The following is a 16,577-nucleotide window of genomic DNA, read 5'->3' on the forward strand; positions in this document are numbered from 1 at the left end:
AGAGATACACCACTTTACCTATATAAAATAGAATACAAGGGCTGTTCAAAATAGCATAGACTTTGTACTTTATTGAAGGGAAAATAACGAAAAATATAATATCATGATTTTCACTATCTTTATCAATCTTTATACTAACCTCACTGCAAACTTTGGTATGAATATGACGATACTGTCAGAAGTTATGCATACTAAAGAAACAGTCACTAACACAGCCTCAGTGCATTGCAATTATATTTTGATGGTCTCAACAATGCTGTGAGGTGGAACCATTGAAAACTGGTTCTTTATTGACCATAACTGTTTTTCTTGGCCATATGAAGGTTAAGAAAAGGCAAACCATGCTTTGGCTTGGTATATTCTTCATTAACTTGTATATCTTGGTTGATGGCTTGCTAAAATGTCTTCAAAATTTATTAACTGTCTTCATACCATCATGCTGTATTTTCACAAAATTTCTCATATACCATTGGACAATCAGTGATAACTTGAGTAAAATTCAAACTAAGACAGATAAGAAAAAAGCAACAGTGCTGTTCCTGGTATGCATAGCCATGGTAAATAAAACACTGGCAGTGTTTGACAGCAAAAGTCTATGTCAATATTGAACAATCCTTGTAAATTAATTAAGTATCACCTAAATATAAGAAAGCATGCAATGAAGTTATGACTATGGCTTTCACTACAGAAAAAAAAACAATTAAAAAAAAAAATTGTTTCCAGGACATGGGTGCCCTCTAAATAAAGCTATCTGTCCAAGAAAGAAGTTGTAACTGATTGATAAAGGGCAAATTTATGAAATAAAAAAATATATTTGAACTATGCAATAATGAAGTAACTCTAAGACAAATGTAGAAGTAACTGAAAATATTTATAGTCAAAGTCATAGTGTCCTCCATTTTTAACAAAACAAGAAGTATGGCCCAGCCTGTCCCTGTTTTATTCTGTTAAGGTGTACAATATCAACCCAAAACAATGACACGGAGCATGCAGGGTAACGTAATAATGACCCTGAAAGCTGAAAAGCGGTAAAAGCATTAAAACCAACAACATCTTTGAGCCCGTATCAACATTGCAAGTACAAAATTTAGACATAGAATCTAAATTTCAATATGCTGTATTTCTTTTTTATCTGAAAATACTTATTCAAGTGACCATTAATACAATAGTCAAATGTGATAGAAAAAAAGAAGTAAATGAACAAGTTTCAGTAACAATCAAACTAAACTAGAAAATGCTTTTGTAAAAAAGCGCATGTCTCCCCCAATGCAAAGTCCTATAGGCAAGAAGTCAATAGGGGTCAGGAGCGAAAGTCAAAGAGACACTGATGGTTGGCTGCAATAGGGATCATCTACTTGGCATGTCCAGTCATCCCGCTAAATTTCAACACTCGTGGCCTAGTGGTTCTCAAGTCACTGTTCAGGCTCCTGTGACCTTGACCTTTGATCAAGTGACCTCAAAAAAATAGGGGTCATCTACTCTGCATGTCCAATAATCCTATTAAGTTTCAACATTGTAGGTCAAGTGGTTCTCAAGTTATTTCCAAAAAATGATTTTACATGAACAGGCCACTGTGACCTTGACATTTAATAGACTGACCCCAAAATCAATAGGGGTCATCTACTATGCATGTTCAATCATCCTATGAAGTTTCAACATTCTGGGTCGAGTGGTTCTCAAGTTATTGATCAGAACTGGTTAACAATGTTCAGGCCCCTGAGACCTTGACCTTTAACGGAGTGACCCCAAAAACAATAAGGGTCATTTACTCTGCATGAACAATCATCCTATGAAGTTTCAACATTCTGGGTCGAGAGGTTCTCAAATTATTGACTGGAAATGGTTTTCCATGTTCAGGCCCCTGTGGCCTTGACCTTTAACAGAGTGACCCCAAAATCGTTAGGGGTCATCTACTCTTTATGATCAATCATCCTATTAAGTTTCAACATTCTGGGTCAAGTGGTTCTCAAGTTACTGACCGGAAATGATTTTCAATGTTCAGGTCCCTGTGACCTTGACCTTTAATGGAGTGACCCCAAAATCGATAGGGGTCATCTACTTTGCATGTACAATCATCCTATGAAGTTTCAACATTCTGGGTCAAGTGGTTCTCTAGTTATTGATCAGAAATGGTTTTCAATGTTCAGGCTCCTGTGACCTTGACCTTTGACAGAGTGATCCCATAATCAAAAAGGGTCATCTACTCTTTATGACCAATCATCCTATCAAGTTTCAACATTCTGGGTCAGGTGGTTCTCAAGTTATTGATCGGAAATGGTTTTAAATGTTCAGGCCCCTGTGACCTTGACCTTTGACAGAGTGACCCCAAAATGAATAGGGGTCATCTACTCTTCATGACCAATCATCCTATGAAGTTTCAACATTCTGGGTCAAGTGGTTCTCTAGTTATTGATCGGAAATGGTTTTCAATGTTCAGGCCCCTGTGACCTTGACCTTTGACGGAGTGACCCCAAAATGAATAGGGGTCATGTACTCTTCATGACCAATCATCCTATGAAGTTTCAACATTCTGGGTCAAGTGGTTCTCTAGTTATTGATCGGAAATGGTTTTCAATGATCAGGCCCCTGTGACCTTGACCTTTGACAGAGTGATCCCAAAATCAATAGGGGTCATCTACTCTTCATTACCAATCATCCTATGAAGTTTCAACATTCTGGGTCAAGTGGTTCTCTAGTTATTGATCAGAAATGGTTTTCAATGTTCTGGCCCCTGTGTCCTTGACCTTTGATGGAGTGACCCCAAAATGAATAGGGGTCATCTACTCTTCATGACCAATCATCCTATGAAGTTTCAACATTCTGGGTCAAGTGGTTCTCTAGTTATTGATCGGAAATGGTTTTCAATGTTCAGGCCCCTGTGACCTTGACCTTTGACGGAGTGACCCCAAAATCAATAGGGGTCATCTACTCTTCATGACCAATCATCCTATGAAGTTTCAACATTCTGGGTCAAGTGGTTCTCTAGTTAATGATCGGAAATGGTTTTCAATGTTCGGCCCCTGTGACCTTGACCTTTGAAGGAGTGACCCCAAAAACAATAGGGGTCGTCTACTCCAGCAGCCCTACAACCCTATGAAGTTTGAAGGTTCTAGGTCAAATGGTTCTCCAGTTATTGCTCGGAAATGAAGTGTGACGGACGGACGGACGGATGGACGGAAGGACGGACGGACAGACGGACGGACAGACAGGGCAAAAACAATATGTCTCCTGGGGGAGACATAATTACAGAAAACCAGAAGGTATGAATACAACATCTAATGTTATAACGGACTCAGAATGCTGATACAAAGGGGCAATGTGCAAACCTTTTGCACAGATCCCAAGAAATGTTAACAAGGGCTAATTCATAAGTGTTCTACTTTCTACAGTGCAATTCTACAGAGAATTATAGTAAACCTAGCACAACACAGCAAACGAAATATTTTTTTACAAAGGTTCAGCAGTTTCAAAAGCTTCCTTTTTTCCCATATAAAATATAAAGATACGACTCAAAAGCCCTTATGAACATTTCTTCATACACCATAAGTTTATCTGCCTATAGAGCTATAAAGTAAGAGCTGTGATACAGCTCCTGTGATTGGACGAACCATTTTCTCCGAGAGCAGATATTTGTGACACTCGTAACCATGCTGTTGAAATGTAATCATCTTCGGTTAACCTATCCCTGTATTATTAACATATAAGTTAGTACAAATTTCATATAAAAACATGAAAAATATTAGCATTCAGGCAAACATTGATGTCAAAATTAGTAACATTAACTTATTAGCTTTATGAAAAAAATATGGGATGCTAGACAATGGGGGATTATAGACAATGGGATGCTGGAAAATGAGATGCATTACAATGGAATGCTTGACAATGGGATACATGACAGTGGGATGCTTGACAATGGGATACATGACTGTGGGATACTTGACAATGGGATACATGACTGTGGGATACATGACAATTGGATGCTTGACAATGGGATGCATAACAATAAGATGCTTGACAATGGGATACATGACAATGGGATGCATGACAATGGGATACGTGACAGCGGGATGCATGACAAAGGGAAACATGACAATAGTTTGCATAACAATGGGATGCTTGACAATAGGATACATGAAAGTGGGATACATGACAATGGGAAACATGACAATGGGATGCTTGACAATGGGATGCATGACAATGGGATGCATAATAATAGAATGCTTGACATTGGGATGCATGACAATGTGATGCTTGACAATGGGGTGCTCAACAATTGGATGCATGACAATGGGATGCATGACAATGGGATGATTGACAATGGGATGTATATAATACAACAATGGAATGCTTGACATCAGGATGCATGACAATGGGATGCTTGACAATGCGATGCTGGTCAACGGGATGGAAAATGGGATGATAGACTACGGGATGTGTAAGGTGCTGTAAATAAAATATCATAGTCTCCACACAATAAAACACAAAGGTTTATTGGTAATAACACCCATATCTATATATAATTTTCTAATACATGATAAGGAATTAGTACCTAGTGCATTGGGGGTAATTTACAAATGAAAATTCTAACATTTACTTTGTTATGTCCAAACAAAATTGTTTGAATTTTATATATAATCTTATACACAAGTACAAAACATGAATACATATTGGTATGTTGGTGAAGGGACACGGAATTTATGCTGTCAAGGAAATTCACATCATACATTCATCACTGCTCAAGCCAGTTACAGATTTTCGAGTAAGCAAGTTTCCTGTATTGAATTACCAACACACTATCTAATGACATCATCTTGCAAAACTTCCATTACATTCACTTTTGCTGTATTTGCAAACAAATAAAGCAGCTATTAAATCTATACTAAACGGCCATTCACCGATTATGGAATTATTAACCCGATATGGAATATATCAGGTTAGCATGTGACACCTCTTGACCCAAGATAAATAGCTATACCTTGGGCACAAAAATGGTTACCTTAGCCATTCTCAACAGCACATGATAATGGAACAGACTATTCCACAGGAAGTGAAAGTATGACGCTTTCTGTTCATTAAACAATCTCAGTCTTCTGAAGGCTTATTGCTGTTAAAATGTACTACAACACAAAAGTGTCTTTAGGTTTAAATGTTTTTCTAGTTTGTTATGGCTATAGCTTCAACTTTAAAGAAGTCTGTAATTCACAAATTTTAAAATGGCATACATTTTCAAACTGTTTACTTAAAACATGTTCATTTAATTCTCTTACAGAAATAAATAGATATCTGCAATACACAATCTATATTAGATATACTTAGATTAGATAACTATTTGAAATATGTATTTCTTACCAATCTTTCATGGACAGTCTGATCTTTTCACACATTGAAGGAAACTGTAGACCAATCTTTAATCTCTGATTGTATTCTGGATGATCATTGCAGTACATTATCTTGGTCTGGACCTAAAATACACAACCTTACAGTACATAATCTTGGTCTGGACCTAAAATACACAACCTTATATACAGTACATTATCTTGGTCTGGACCTGAAATACACAACCTTACAGTACATTATCTTGGTCAGGACCTAAAATACACAACCTTACAGTACATAATCTTGGCCTGGACCTAAAATACACAACCTTACAGTACGTAATCTTGGCCTGGACCTAAAAATTAAAAATGCACAACCTTACGGTACATTATCTTGGTCTGCACCAAAAATATACAACGTTACGGTACATAATTTTGGACTGCACATAGAATACACAACCTTACAGTACATTATCTTGGTCTGGACCTAAAATGCACAACCTTATGGTACATAACCTTGGTCTTGACCTAAAATGCACAACCTCACAATACATTATCTTGGTCTGGTCCTAAATATACAACCTCACAATACATTATCTTGGTCTGGTCCTAAATACACAAACTTACTCTACATTATCTTGGTCTAAACTTAAAATACACAACCTAATTAATTAACACACTGCATATTTTATAACCTGTCACAAATGACATACATGCCATAATTTTTCAGGACATTTCCGGGATTCTGAGTTAAAATTTCCGGGATTTTTACCCTTTGTCCGGGACATACACCGTGACATTAGTATTCGTCTGTTTCATGCATAAATAGTTTCCGGAGATAAACATTGTTCACTCGCTTAGGAATAATTTGCTGCAAATGTCGTCTAGCTTTCTAAGGGAGGTAAATAGGGTAATTCACGTCTATAGTTCGGCACGTGCATTGGTTGCGTTCCCGAAGTGAACAGAATTAGGAGACTTAATTACTACATACGAAGAATTAACCCGGTCATATCGTGATTCAGAATCCAGCTTATTTGGTATCATTTTAAAGCTTAAACGTTTATCTAATCATTAATAAAATGGAATCCTCAAAGGAATAAAATAAATCTTGTAGATAAAATCTACATAAAATATTTTGGGTTGGGTCAATTTTCATGGATCGGTCGGCAAAGGCATTCAACAGTCAAAATTTTAATTTAAAATATGTGTGACAATCAATCTACATTTTAAAAGATTACAACCTTTTAAAATAATTATCGTTTAATTGACCGTTTTCAGCCATTTCTTCCATAAAAGCTACATGTAGCTTCACAGCCTACGTGCTAAAAACACGAGATTTTCGGCTATTGTTATCATAAAACTGTTATTGATTGCATAATTCTGTCAATTCATAATCAGGGTCATCAAAATAGCTGACTGTAAATTAATCTGGGTCATCAAAAGATCGCGGGGCGCGTTCAATACAAGTGTTGATCGGAGCTGGCTTAATCAACATGTGTCCCGCTCGAGGGCATGAAACTGATATCGGATAATTAGGAATAAACAATGTGACACCGATGACTGTTTATTGTGTTTTATTAACGTAAAATTCAACAATTTATAGACCAAAAAAACTAGTTTTTCTATGGGTTATTTTTTTCTGTATTTTTAAATTTCCGGGACATTTCAACACTGTCCGGGACACCGGAACGAGTATGTAATTTCCGGGACAATCCCTGAGAATCCGGGACGTATGACATGTATGCACAAACGAACTCAATTAATATTGTATTTTTTGCTTTGTTGCACTCTTTGCTTACAGGATCTTCTTACAGATTTTATTATCAGTCACAACAATAGTCTTGAAGTGCTAAAAGGTGGCTGTAAAAAGACCCTCCATACTTGGACTCAGTGTTGTTATATTTACTGGTCCTTTGGTATCATTGTGTTCAATATCTATGGAAAACATGGTGCATGAGTGGTGTTGCACATCATTACCTCTCATGAACGGACTTATCAAACCGAGTTTGCTATTATTTTTGCTCGGTTGTGTTCTATGCTTCTAAAGGATCTTCTTATAGATTTTATTTAGAGTACACAACCTTGATCTGGACCTAAAACACAAAACCTTGCACAAAATACAACCTTAAAGTATAGTATCTTTGCCTGGATCTAATCTACCAAGTCATACAACATGCAACATTCTTGGGGACCTTAATTACACAACCTAACAATACGCTATATTTGTCTGAATCTAAAACAATTAATATTACATCAAAGTATCATTTACTGGACCTAACACAAATCATGACTGTCAAAATACTTATAATTTCTATCTTAATCTTTGACTTTAGCACAAAAGGAACTATATTTGTATTAAACAGTATAATTAGAGCTTTTATGTGTGGTTATTTGTTCATTTTAAGCTTATCTATAGTTGCCACCAGTAAGTCATATAAGGGACTCCTCCAGATCACTGTTAGTAATTTTCAGTAGTGTGAGGATAGTGCAAGAAACAGAAGACATTCCAATTCCAGAAGCTTCTCTAGTTCTTTAGCATGCCAGGTGTGAAGCATCCAACAGAACTCTTATCCCAATATTTGTAATTTCAGTTGGCTCAAACTCAGGACCCCTGGTTTCAAAGTACGGGATTTTTGATGTCTTTTGCACAAGTCTACTTTTAAAACAGACAAAAATGAGCATACCTCTTTTCCAGCAAAACCCATAAGAAAGTAAGGATCAACAAGCTCTTTTACTTCCTCCCCAATACGGAAAAATTTCTTCACCCCTTGCAAGAAGGCTGTATCCACTGAAAATACAATAAAATAATCCATTTATTTATCAATAAAATATACACAATAATACAGGGTTCCCACAAAGTTTAATAGCTTATAAGACAAGAGGACCATGATGGTCCTGAATCGCTCACCTCTTCCCAAATGACCCAGTTTTGAGTATGACATCGTTTTTTCTATTATTTGACACAGTGACTTAGTTTTGAACTTGACCTAGGTATTATCAAGATAAAAATTCTGACCAATTTTCATGAAGATCCATTGAAAAATATGGTCTCTAGAGAGGTAACAAGGTTTTTCTATTATTTGACCTATTGACCTAGTTTTCGAAGGTACGTGACCCTGTTTTGAACTTTACCTAGATATCATCAAGGTGAACATTCTCACTAATTTTCATGAAGATCTCATGAAAAATATGGCCTCTAGAGCGGTCACAAGGTTTTTCTAGTTTTATACCTACTGGCCTAGTTTTTGACCGCATGTGACCCGGTTTCGAAATTGACCTAGATATCATCAAGGTGAACATTCAGATCAATTTTCATGAAGATCCATTGAAAAATATGGCCTCTAGAGAGGTCAAAAGATTTTAATAATTTTAGACCTACTGACCTAGTTTTTTACCGCACGTGACCCAGTTTCAAACTTGACCTAGATATCATCAAGATGAACATTCAGACCAACTTTCATACAGATCCCATGAAAAGTATGGTCTCTAGAGAGGTCACAAGGTTTTTTTTATTATTTGAACTACTGACCTAGTTTTTTAAGGCACGTGACCCAGTTTCAAACCTGACCTAGATATCATCAAGGTGAACATTCTAACCAATTTTCATGAAGATCCATTCACAAGTATGGCCTCTAGAGAGGTCACAAGGTTTTTCTATTTTTAGACCTACTGACCTAGTTTTTGACCGCACTTGACCCAGTTTCGAACATGACCTAGATATCATCAAGATGAACATTCAGACCAATTTTCATACAGATCCCGTGAAAAATATGGCATTTAGAGAGGTCACAAGGTTTTTCTATTATTTGACCTACTGACCTAGTTTTTGAAGGCACGTGACCCACTTTTGAACTTGACCTAGATATCATCAAGATGAACATTCAGACCAACTTTCATACAGATCCCATGAAAAATATGGCCTCTAGAGAGGTCACAAGGTTTTTCTATTATTTGACCTACTGACCTAGTTTTTGAAGGCACGTGACCCACGTTCGAATCTGACCTAGATATCATCAAGGTGAACATTCAGACCAATTTTCATGAAGATCTCATGAAATATATGGCCTCTAGAGAGGTCACAAGGTTTTTCTATTTTTAGATCTACTGACCTAGTTTTTGACCGCATGTGACCCAGTTTCAAACTTGACCTAGATATCATCAAGATGAACACTCAGACTAATTTTCATACAGATCCCATGAAAAATATGGCCTCTAGAGAGGTCACAAGGTTTTTCTATTATTTGGCCTACTGACCTAGTTTTTGAAGGCACGTGACCCAGTTTCGAACCTGACCTAGATATCATCAAGGTGAACGTTCTGACCAATTTTCATGAAGATCTTGTGAAATATATGGCCTCTAGAGAGGTCACAAGGTTTTTCTATTTTTAGACCTACTGACCTAGTTTTTGACGGCACGTGACCCAGTTTCGAACTTGACCTAGATATCATCAAGATGAACATTCTGACCAATTTTCATACAGATCCTGTGAAATATATGGCCTCTAGAGAGGTCACAAGGTTTTTCTATTTTTAGACCTACTGACCTAGTTTTTGATGGCACGTGACCCAGTTTAGAACTTGACCTAGATATCATCAAGATGAACATTCTGACCAACTTTCATAAAGATCCAATGAAAAATGTGACCTCTAGAGTGGTCACAAACAGAAGTTTATGCACGCACGCACGGACGGACGATGGACGATGGACGACGGACACCGCGCGATCACAAAAGCTCACCTTGTCACTTTGTGACAGGTGAGCCAAAAAAGTTGATAACAGCAAAACTGACCACAGAAGATTGACAGAATTCATGCAATTATAATATGAAAACTTGGTTAACTTTCTTTTTCAAAAAAAAATGCATATATGTTAGAATTCATCCATTTTTTTTAAGTCAACAGTTGAAATCTGCAAAATAAGTCCCCACAAATAAATGATTTCAACTTATATATTAAATGTAATTATGACATAACTCCTTACATAAATCACTTTTTTATTGATAATGTACTGTTACAAACATTTTATTGAATTATTCTTAAGTGTATAATATAACACTAACAGTAACATTTAAAACTAATTATACATTACTGTTTCATGTACTTACTTCTGGGTATATCCTCACACTTGTATACATTGAGGGCAAATGTTGCTGGTCTCAGCTGGACTCCTGCTGGTCGTAAAAGATTACTGCAAATATATTACATGATCACTTCAATATCTGTTTATATCTGCACTCTATTTTCCAAAAAGCCTCTCTGATATTTACACTATCAGCTCTCAGCCTCAGCTAAACCTCCCTGTCTACACTTCATTTTAGTATCCACTAAACCTCCTTATTTCCTACACACTATCTTAATATTCACTAAACCTCCCTGATGTCTACACTCTATTTCAATATTCACTATACCTCTGAATTTTCTACACACTATTTCAATATCCACTAAAACTCCATAATGTCTACACTTTATTTCAATATCCACTAAACCTCCCCTGATGTCTACACTCTATTTCAATATTCATTATAAAACCTCCCCGATGTCTACACTCTATTTCAATATTCATTCTTATATGCTTGTTCTGTTAAAACAAGCTTATGACAAAATGACGTCACATAAAAGTGCATTGACGTCAGTATTTTTGTTGCCATCAAGAAAGAGTGCTACTATATTTTATCTACTGTTTTATATTAAAAGCATACAAGAATCAAAACTAGAGCTATCACTAAAGGTGATGAATGTACCCCCCGCATGCACTGACACAGTACATTGCAATTTGACACACACAAGACTGCATAATTATGTGGACTGTATGTATATAAACTGTATGTATACAGTATAGTAACAAAAAACAAAGTCCCATAACTATGCAGAATATTTATCTAAAAGAATGTAACATGCCCCATGCACAACTAGGGTTGGTACTGATCACTTGTGTGAAGTTTCATTAAATTGTGTGCAAGGGTTTGGTAGATTAGGCATGCACAAGATTGCATATGCAGACTGTATGTACATAGTACCGGTATATTAACAAGAAACAAAGTCCCATAACTCTGCAATTTTTGTCGCTGAAAGAACCTAACATGCCCCATGCACAACTACTGTTGTTACTGATCAGTTGTGTGAAGTTTCATTAAATTGTGTCAAGGGGCTGAGGAGAGATGGTGCCAACAAGATTGTGTCTATGTCTATAGTAAAGTAACAAAAAAACAAAGTCCCATAACTCTGGAAAAAAAATTTCTGAAAGAACCTAACATGCCCCATGCACAACTACTGTTGGTACTGATCACTTGTGTGAAGTTTCATTAAATTGTGTCCAGGGGATGAGGAGAGATGCTGCGCACAAGATTGTGTCTATGTATATAGTATAGAAACAAAAAACAAAGTCCCATAACTCTGCAAAATTTTTTTCTAAAAGAACCTAACATGCCCCATGCACAACTACTGTTGGTACTGATCACTTGTGTGAAGTTTCATTAAATTGTGTCCAGGGAATGAGGAGAGATGGTGCGCACAAGATTGTGTCTATGTATATAGTATAGTAACAAAAAAACAAAGTCCCATAACTCTGCAAATTTTTTTTCTAAAAGAACCTAACATGCCCCATGCACAACTACTGTTGGTACTGATCACTTGTGTGAAGTTTCATTAAATTCTGTCAAGGGGATAAGGAGAGATGGTGCGCACAAGATTGCGTCTACGGACAGACGACCAGACGGACAGACAGACAGACAGACAGACAGACAGACAACCTGAAACCAGTATACCCCCCCTTACAACTTTGTTGTCGGGGGGTACAATAATGTATAGCAAAATTGTGTTTTACTTACATTAATACACTGTGATCGGTAATACGTCCCGAGAATAACACCCTCAGGCTATGCCCTGGTGAAATTATTCCGCGGATGTATAACCTATTTTCGAGCATTAATAATGTTAAAACACATTTTTTCTATACATTATTTCCTAACTAAACCTCCCTGATGTCTACACTCTATTTCACTATCCACTAAACCTCCCTTATGTCTACACTCTATTTCACTATCCACTAAACCTCCTTATTTTCTACATATTATTTCAATATTTGCTAAACCTCCCTGATATCTAACTAAGTTCATACACTTACTTTCTGTTATTCTAAAAATAACTGTTTCTACAAAATCCAAAAAATAGTCAACAGCATTCATACAAAAGAGCAGACCACATTCAAAGTATATATAGGAACAAAATGTACCTCTCAATATCCTCCGAATCATCAGACGTAGTGTGGGCTTTCATGGACTGAAAAAAGAAAAACAAGAGAAATACACAGTTATATGCTAGTTAGAAAACAGGACAATTTTCAATATTTTTTTCATAAATTTAGTTTTTGGAAGTATGACACAAAAGGAACCCTGGCTTTATCATTGTGACTGTTATTAATTCTATCTGGACTAAACTTTCCTGCACAACAAACATACTATGCATATGGAGAGGGGAAAGGAAGGGAACGGGAAGAAGAAATGTGGTGTGTTACACTCTGCACACTGTCCCATCACCACCTCTCGTATATTCCAAATTTCAAGTCAATACCTTAAATAGCTATTTATTTCTGCTATTGACAGGAAAAATGACTGACAGATTTGACCTGTGAGATCAATATGTGACCTTATCTTTTGACCTACTGACCCAGTTAATGCACTCTGCACTCTTGTCACATAGACACCTACCTATATGCCAAATTTGATATCAATACCTTGAATGGTAACTAAGATATGATCCAGACGCATAATATGACAGACAGATTTGACCACTGAGTTCAATTCATGACCTTAACCTACTGACCTGGTTTATATACCCTGTACATCATCTTATTACCACCTACCTATATGCCAAGTTTAAAGTAAATCTCGTGAGTAATTATTATGTTCTTGACACCAAATATAACAGACAGATTTCATACTGATCTTAATTTGTGACCTTGACCTACCAACCCATTTTTTTTTTGCCGTCTGCACATCATTTCACTGCCATATACCTATATGTCAAGTTTAAGTCAATATCTGGAACAATTTTAAAGTGGTGCTACGAACACATATAATCATGGACAGACAGATGGAAAGAGTGACAGATGGATGGACAAATAGCTGACCATCACATAATACAGCCTGTTTTTCCAAGCAGCACAGCGAGCATAATAAATTATAATAAAATGATATGTCTGTCAATATAAAGATGCAAACAAACTTAAATCAAGTATAGCATGCATATTTACATAGTAAAAAAACAGATGTTTCTGTTTATTCATCACACATGCAACGACAAGACCGAAAAGTCAATATCTGGAACAATTTTAAAGTGGTGCTACGAACACATATAATCATGGACAGACAGATGGAAAGAGTGACAGATGGATGGACAAATAGCTGACCATCACATAATACAGCCTGTTTTTCCAAGCAGCACAGCGAGCATAATAAATTATAATAAAATGATATGTCTGTCATTATAAAGATGCAAACAAACTTAAATCAAGTATAGCATGCATATTTACATAGTAAAAAAACAGATGTTTCTGTTTATTCATCACACATGCAACGACAAGACCGAAATATCAATATCTCTGAAGAACTACAGTCATGTATTCCACCATTTCAGATAAGCTTACAATTACTGTGGACTGAGAAATTTTGTGTGACCTTCATTTCACAATTTTCTTGTATAAGGACTTTTTTATGCTACTAAAACATTTGACTACACACCACTTAAGTAAAAATGTAACAAAAACTGAAGACAAATGTATAAAAGAACATTTTTAATTTGCAATGGAAAGAGATCACTCTAAAAGCAAAAAACTGAAACTGAAGTCTCACTAATAATTCTGAGTTTACAGTAATGTTACAATAAAACAACATTATCCTGGTATAACTGAAAGCAATGCATCTTTATTTATTTAAGTTTTACATCAAAAAATATTATATCAAAAAACATTTTTGTTGAGACCTACCGGAGGGGTATCACCTGGACCCAAGACTATTGCACAGAATTTGAGATATCCCTTGGCACCTGCCATACTGTCCTCCGGGTCACCAAGTAGCAACCATTTATTTACAAAGGCATGATTTCCTTGCTCCCATACCATACCAATATCCATCTGAAATTCAGAAAACATTACCATACCCCTTATGTAACAGAAAAATTCACCACAAAGAAATTTTTTTGGCTGTTGAGGACATTTTTGTTGTTGGCAAGTTGTAAATTATACTAAAAGACAGTTTAAATGATAAAGCACCTTCTCAGCTGTAATGGTGTAAAAGGTCACCATGTCGATGAAGGAAGACACCAGGGGTGGTGGTCTAGTGGTTAAGGTGTCAACTGCTCAAACCAGGGCTTGTGAGATCAAGCCCTATAATGCCTTCTCAAATGACACCAGTACTGGTTTGTCCAGGAAGCGAACTCGAGAGTGGTTCAAACAAGCTTAAAGTTTTCATCACAATCAAGCCAAAAATAAATTAGTTTAAACCAAGACACCAGGTGGGTGAAGAAAGACACCAGGTAGGTGAAGGACGATACAAGGTAAATGAAAGAAGACACCAGCTCGTAAAGCTCGGTAAAGAAAGACCCCAGATGCTCCTGAGGACATTATGTTAAACATGGGCTAGAATCTCCGACCTTCTAGCCAGCTTGATAGCTACCTAACATGAAAAAGTTTCCAAAATGAGTTTTAAAACTACAGCAGTGCAGGGCAAATGATTCTAAGCCAGACGTTTGCCTCTACCTACATTTCCAGGTGATAGTATCTGCCTAGATGGCAAGCTGGACAGAGAGCCATTAAGTTATTACTGACACTCCTAACACGGAATAATGAAGCACTAATACAATAGCAATTATTTTCTAATCACAATAATCAGTAACTGATACCAAAATGCAAGACTGTTCCATCTGAAGGATTACCTTAAATGATCCTATCATGGCATCAGATCTAAGCTTCCTGGAATTAAATACAGTAAACTCTAACAGTTCATCAAACAGTTCTGCAGGCGAAGCATGAAAATTGAAAAAGAATGTTTCGTTCCAGAATGGAGAATTTGTGGATTTCTTCACACGTGTTTGTTTCACTTGGTTGAAGCAGGTCACTTTGCAAACTGGCTGTATATTTGATCCCTCAATCTGACGTCCTTCGATAACTTTTATTCGAATCTGCAAAAGTTTTGTGCAACTGTTAAAAAATGAAAGTGTTTTTTTCCTACAAATAACATGAAAATTAAAACAGTCATCTGTCATGAACAGACCTTAATGACAACTTCTGCTAGCACAGAACTGACTTTATTCAGTTAAAACTCATATGAAAGGGTCAGGCCTATTTTAACAACATAGAATTTATTTCAACTAACCAACAAGCAGAGTCTACATATGAAGCATTACTAAATGAATTTCATTCTTCAGTATCTGTACTGGCACGCGAGTAGTCCCCGGACAGAAATCGCATATATTTCGTCCTCAAAAGCTTAACCAATATCAAGAATAAAAACAATTTACATTTATACAAAACCTTAGCTCCGGTATTACCAGTTTAGGGGTTTTCCTGTGAAATGACGTCACGTTCGCGGGGGATTAGCGAGGCACGAAAAGGGGTCTGTAGAACGTCAAATTTTAACATGTTCAATAGTAATACCCGGACACCAATTTTTCATGAATATATTTATCGGGAACTGCCCATATGAGGTGGAATTATGAAAAAGACAAATGATATTTTATATCACTGTTAAAAGATCACAAGTTTGCGTCATATTTATTTGTCCCAGCCACACGGAAATTGCGACAACAGAAAATAGAATAATTATGCTTAAGTTATAGATATCTGGACAATATAGTGCTATAACACCTCTTTAATATTTTGGCAAATTAGTATTATTGTCACAAAGAAAATAACTTTTCTTGTTGAAAGTGTATATATGGTCTGCTAGTTGTGAAGTAAAGACATGTAGCCTTAATTTTAAAACCCTCCATAGGGGCCTCTCTTGTGCATGCGCATTAAAAACGGAAGCCCCGCCAGTGAAAATGTAAACAAGTAACCTTTGGGTAGGATGTCCACAATAATTATACTCAAATGATTACCTGTGAAAAAATGAACTTTATAAACTTCTCAAAAACAAGCGTCTGTATGATTAGGCACAAAAATATGTAGACGAATCGCGAAAATGGAGCGTTGCGGGCGGTTGTCCGGGGACTACTGCTGTCCAGGGACTACTCGCGTGCCAGTAGATAAGAAAGGAACAATACTTT

The 16,577-nt window shown here is 36.4% G+C and overlaps 1 protein-coding gene across 1 annotated transcript in view; it reads right to left on the reverse strand.

The window, feature by feature from the left end:
- LOC123546033 (dysferlin-like) overlaps positions 1-16,577 on the reverse strand; it is a 121,674-nt gene that overhangs the window by 82,323 nt on the left and 22,774 nt on the right. The window contains exons 6-11 of the mRNA XM_053550454.1: positions 15,246-15,491; positions 14,299-14,445; positions 12,547-12,593; positions 10,421-10,503; positions 8,000-8,103; positions 5,350-5,462 (exon numbers count right to left, since the gene is read on the reverse strand). Of these exons, the coding sequence (XP_053406429.1) occupies positions 5,350-5,462; positions 8,000-8,103; positions 10,421-10,503; positions 12,547-12,593; positions 14,299-14,445; positions 15,246-15,491 (740 nt within the window). The remainder of the gene's footprint in view (positions 1-5,349; positions 5,463-7,999; positions 8,104-10,420; positions 10,504-12,546; positions 12,594-14,298; positions 14,446-15,245; positions 15,492-16,577) is intronic.

Source organism: Mercenaria mercenaria, chromosome 9 (genome assembly GCF_021730395.1).
Source record: "Mercenaria mercenaria strain notata chromosome 9, MADL_Memer_1, whole genome shotgun sequence".
NCBI classification, from domain to species: domain Eukaryota; kingdom Metazoa; phylum Mollusca; class Bivalvia; order Venerida; family Veneridae; genus Mercenaria; species Mercenaria mercenaria.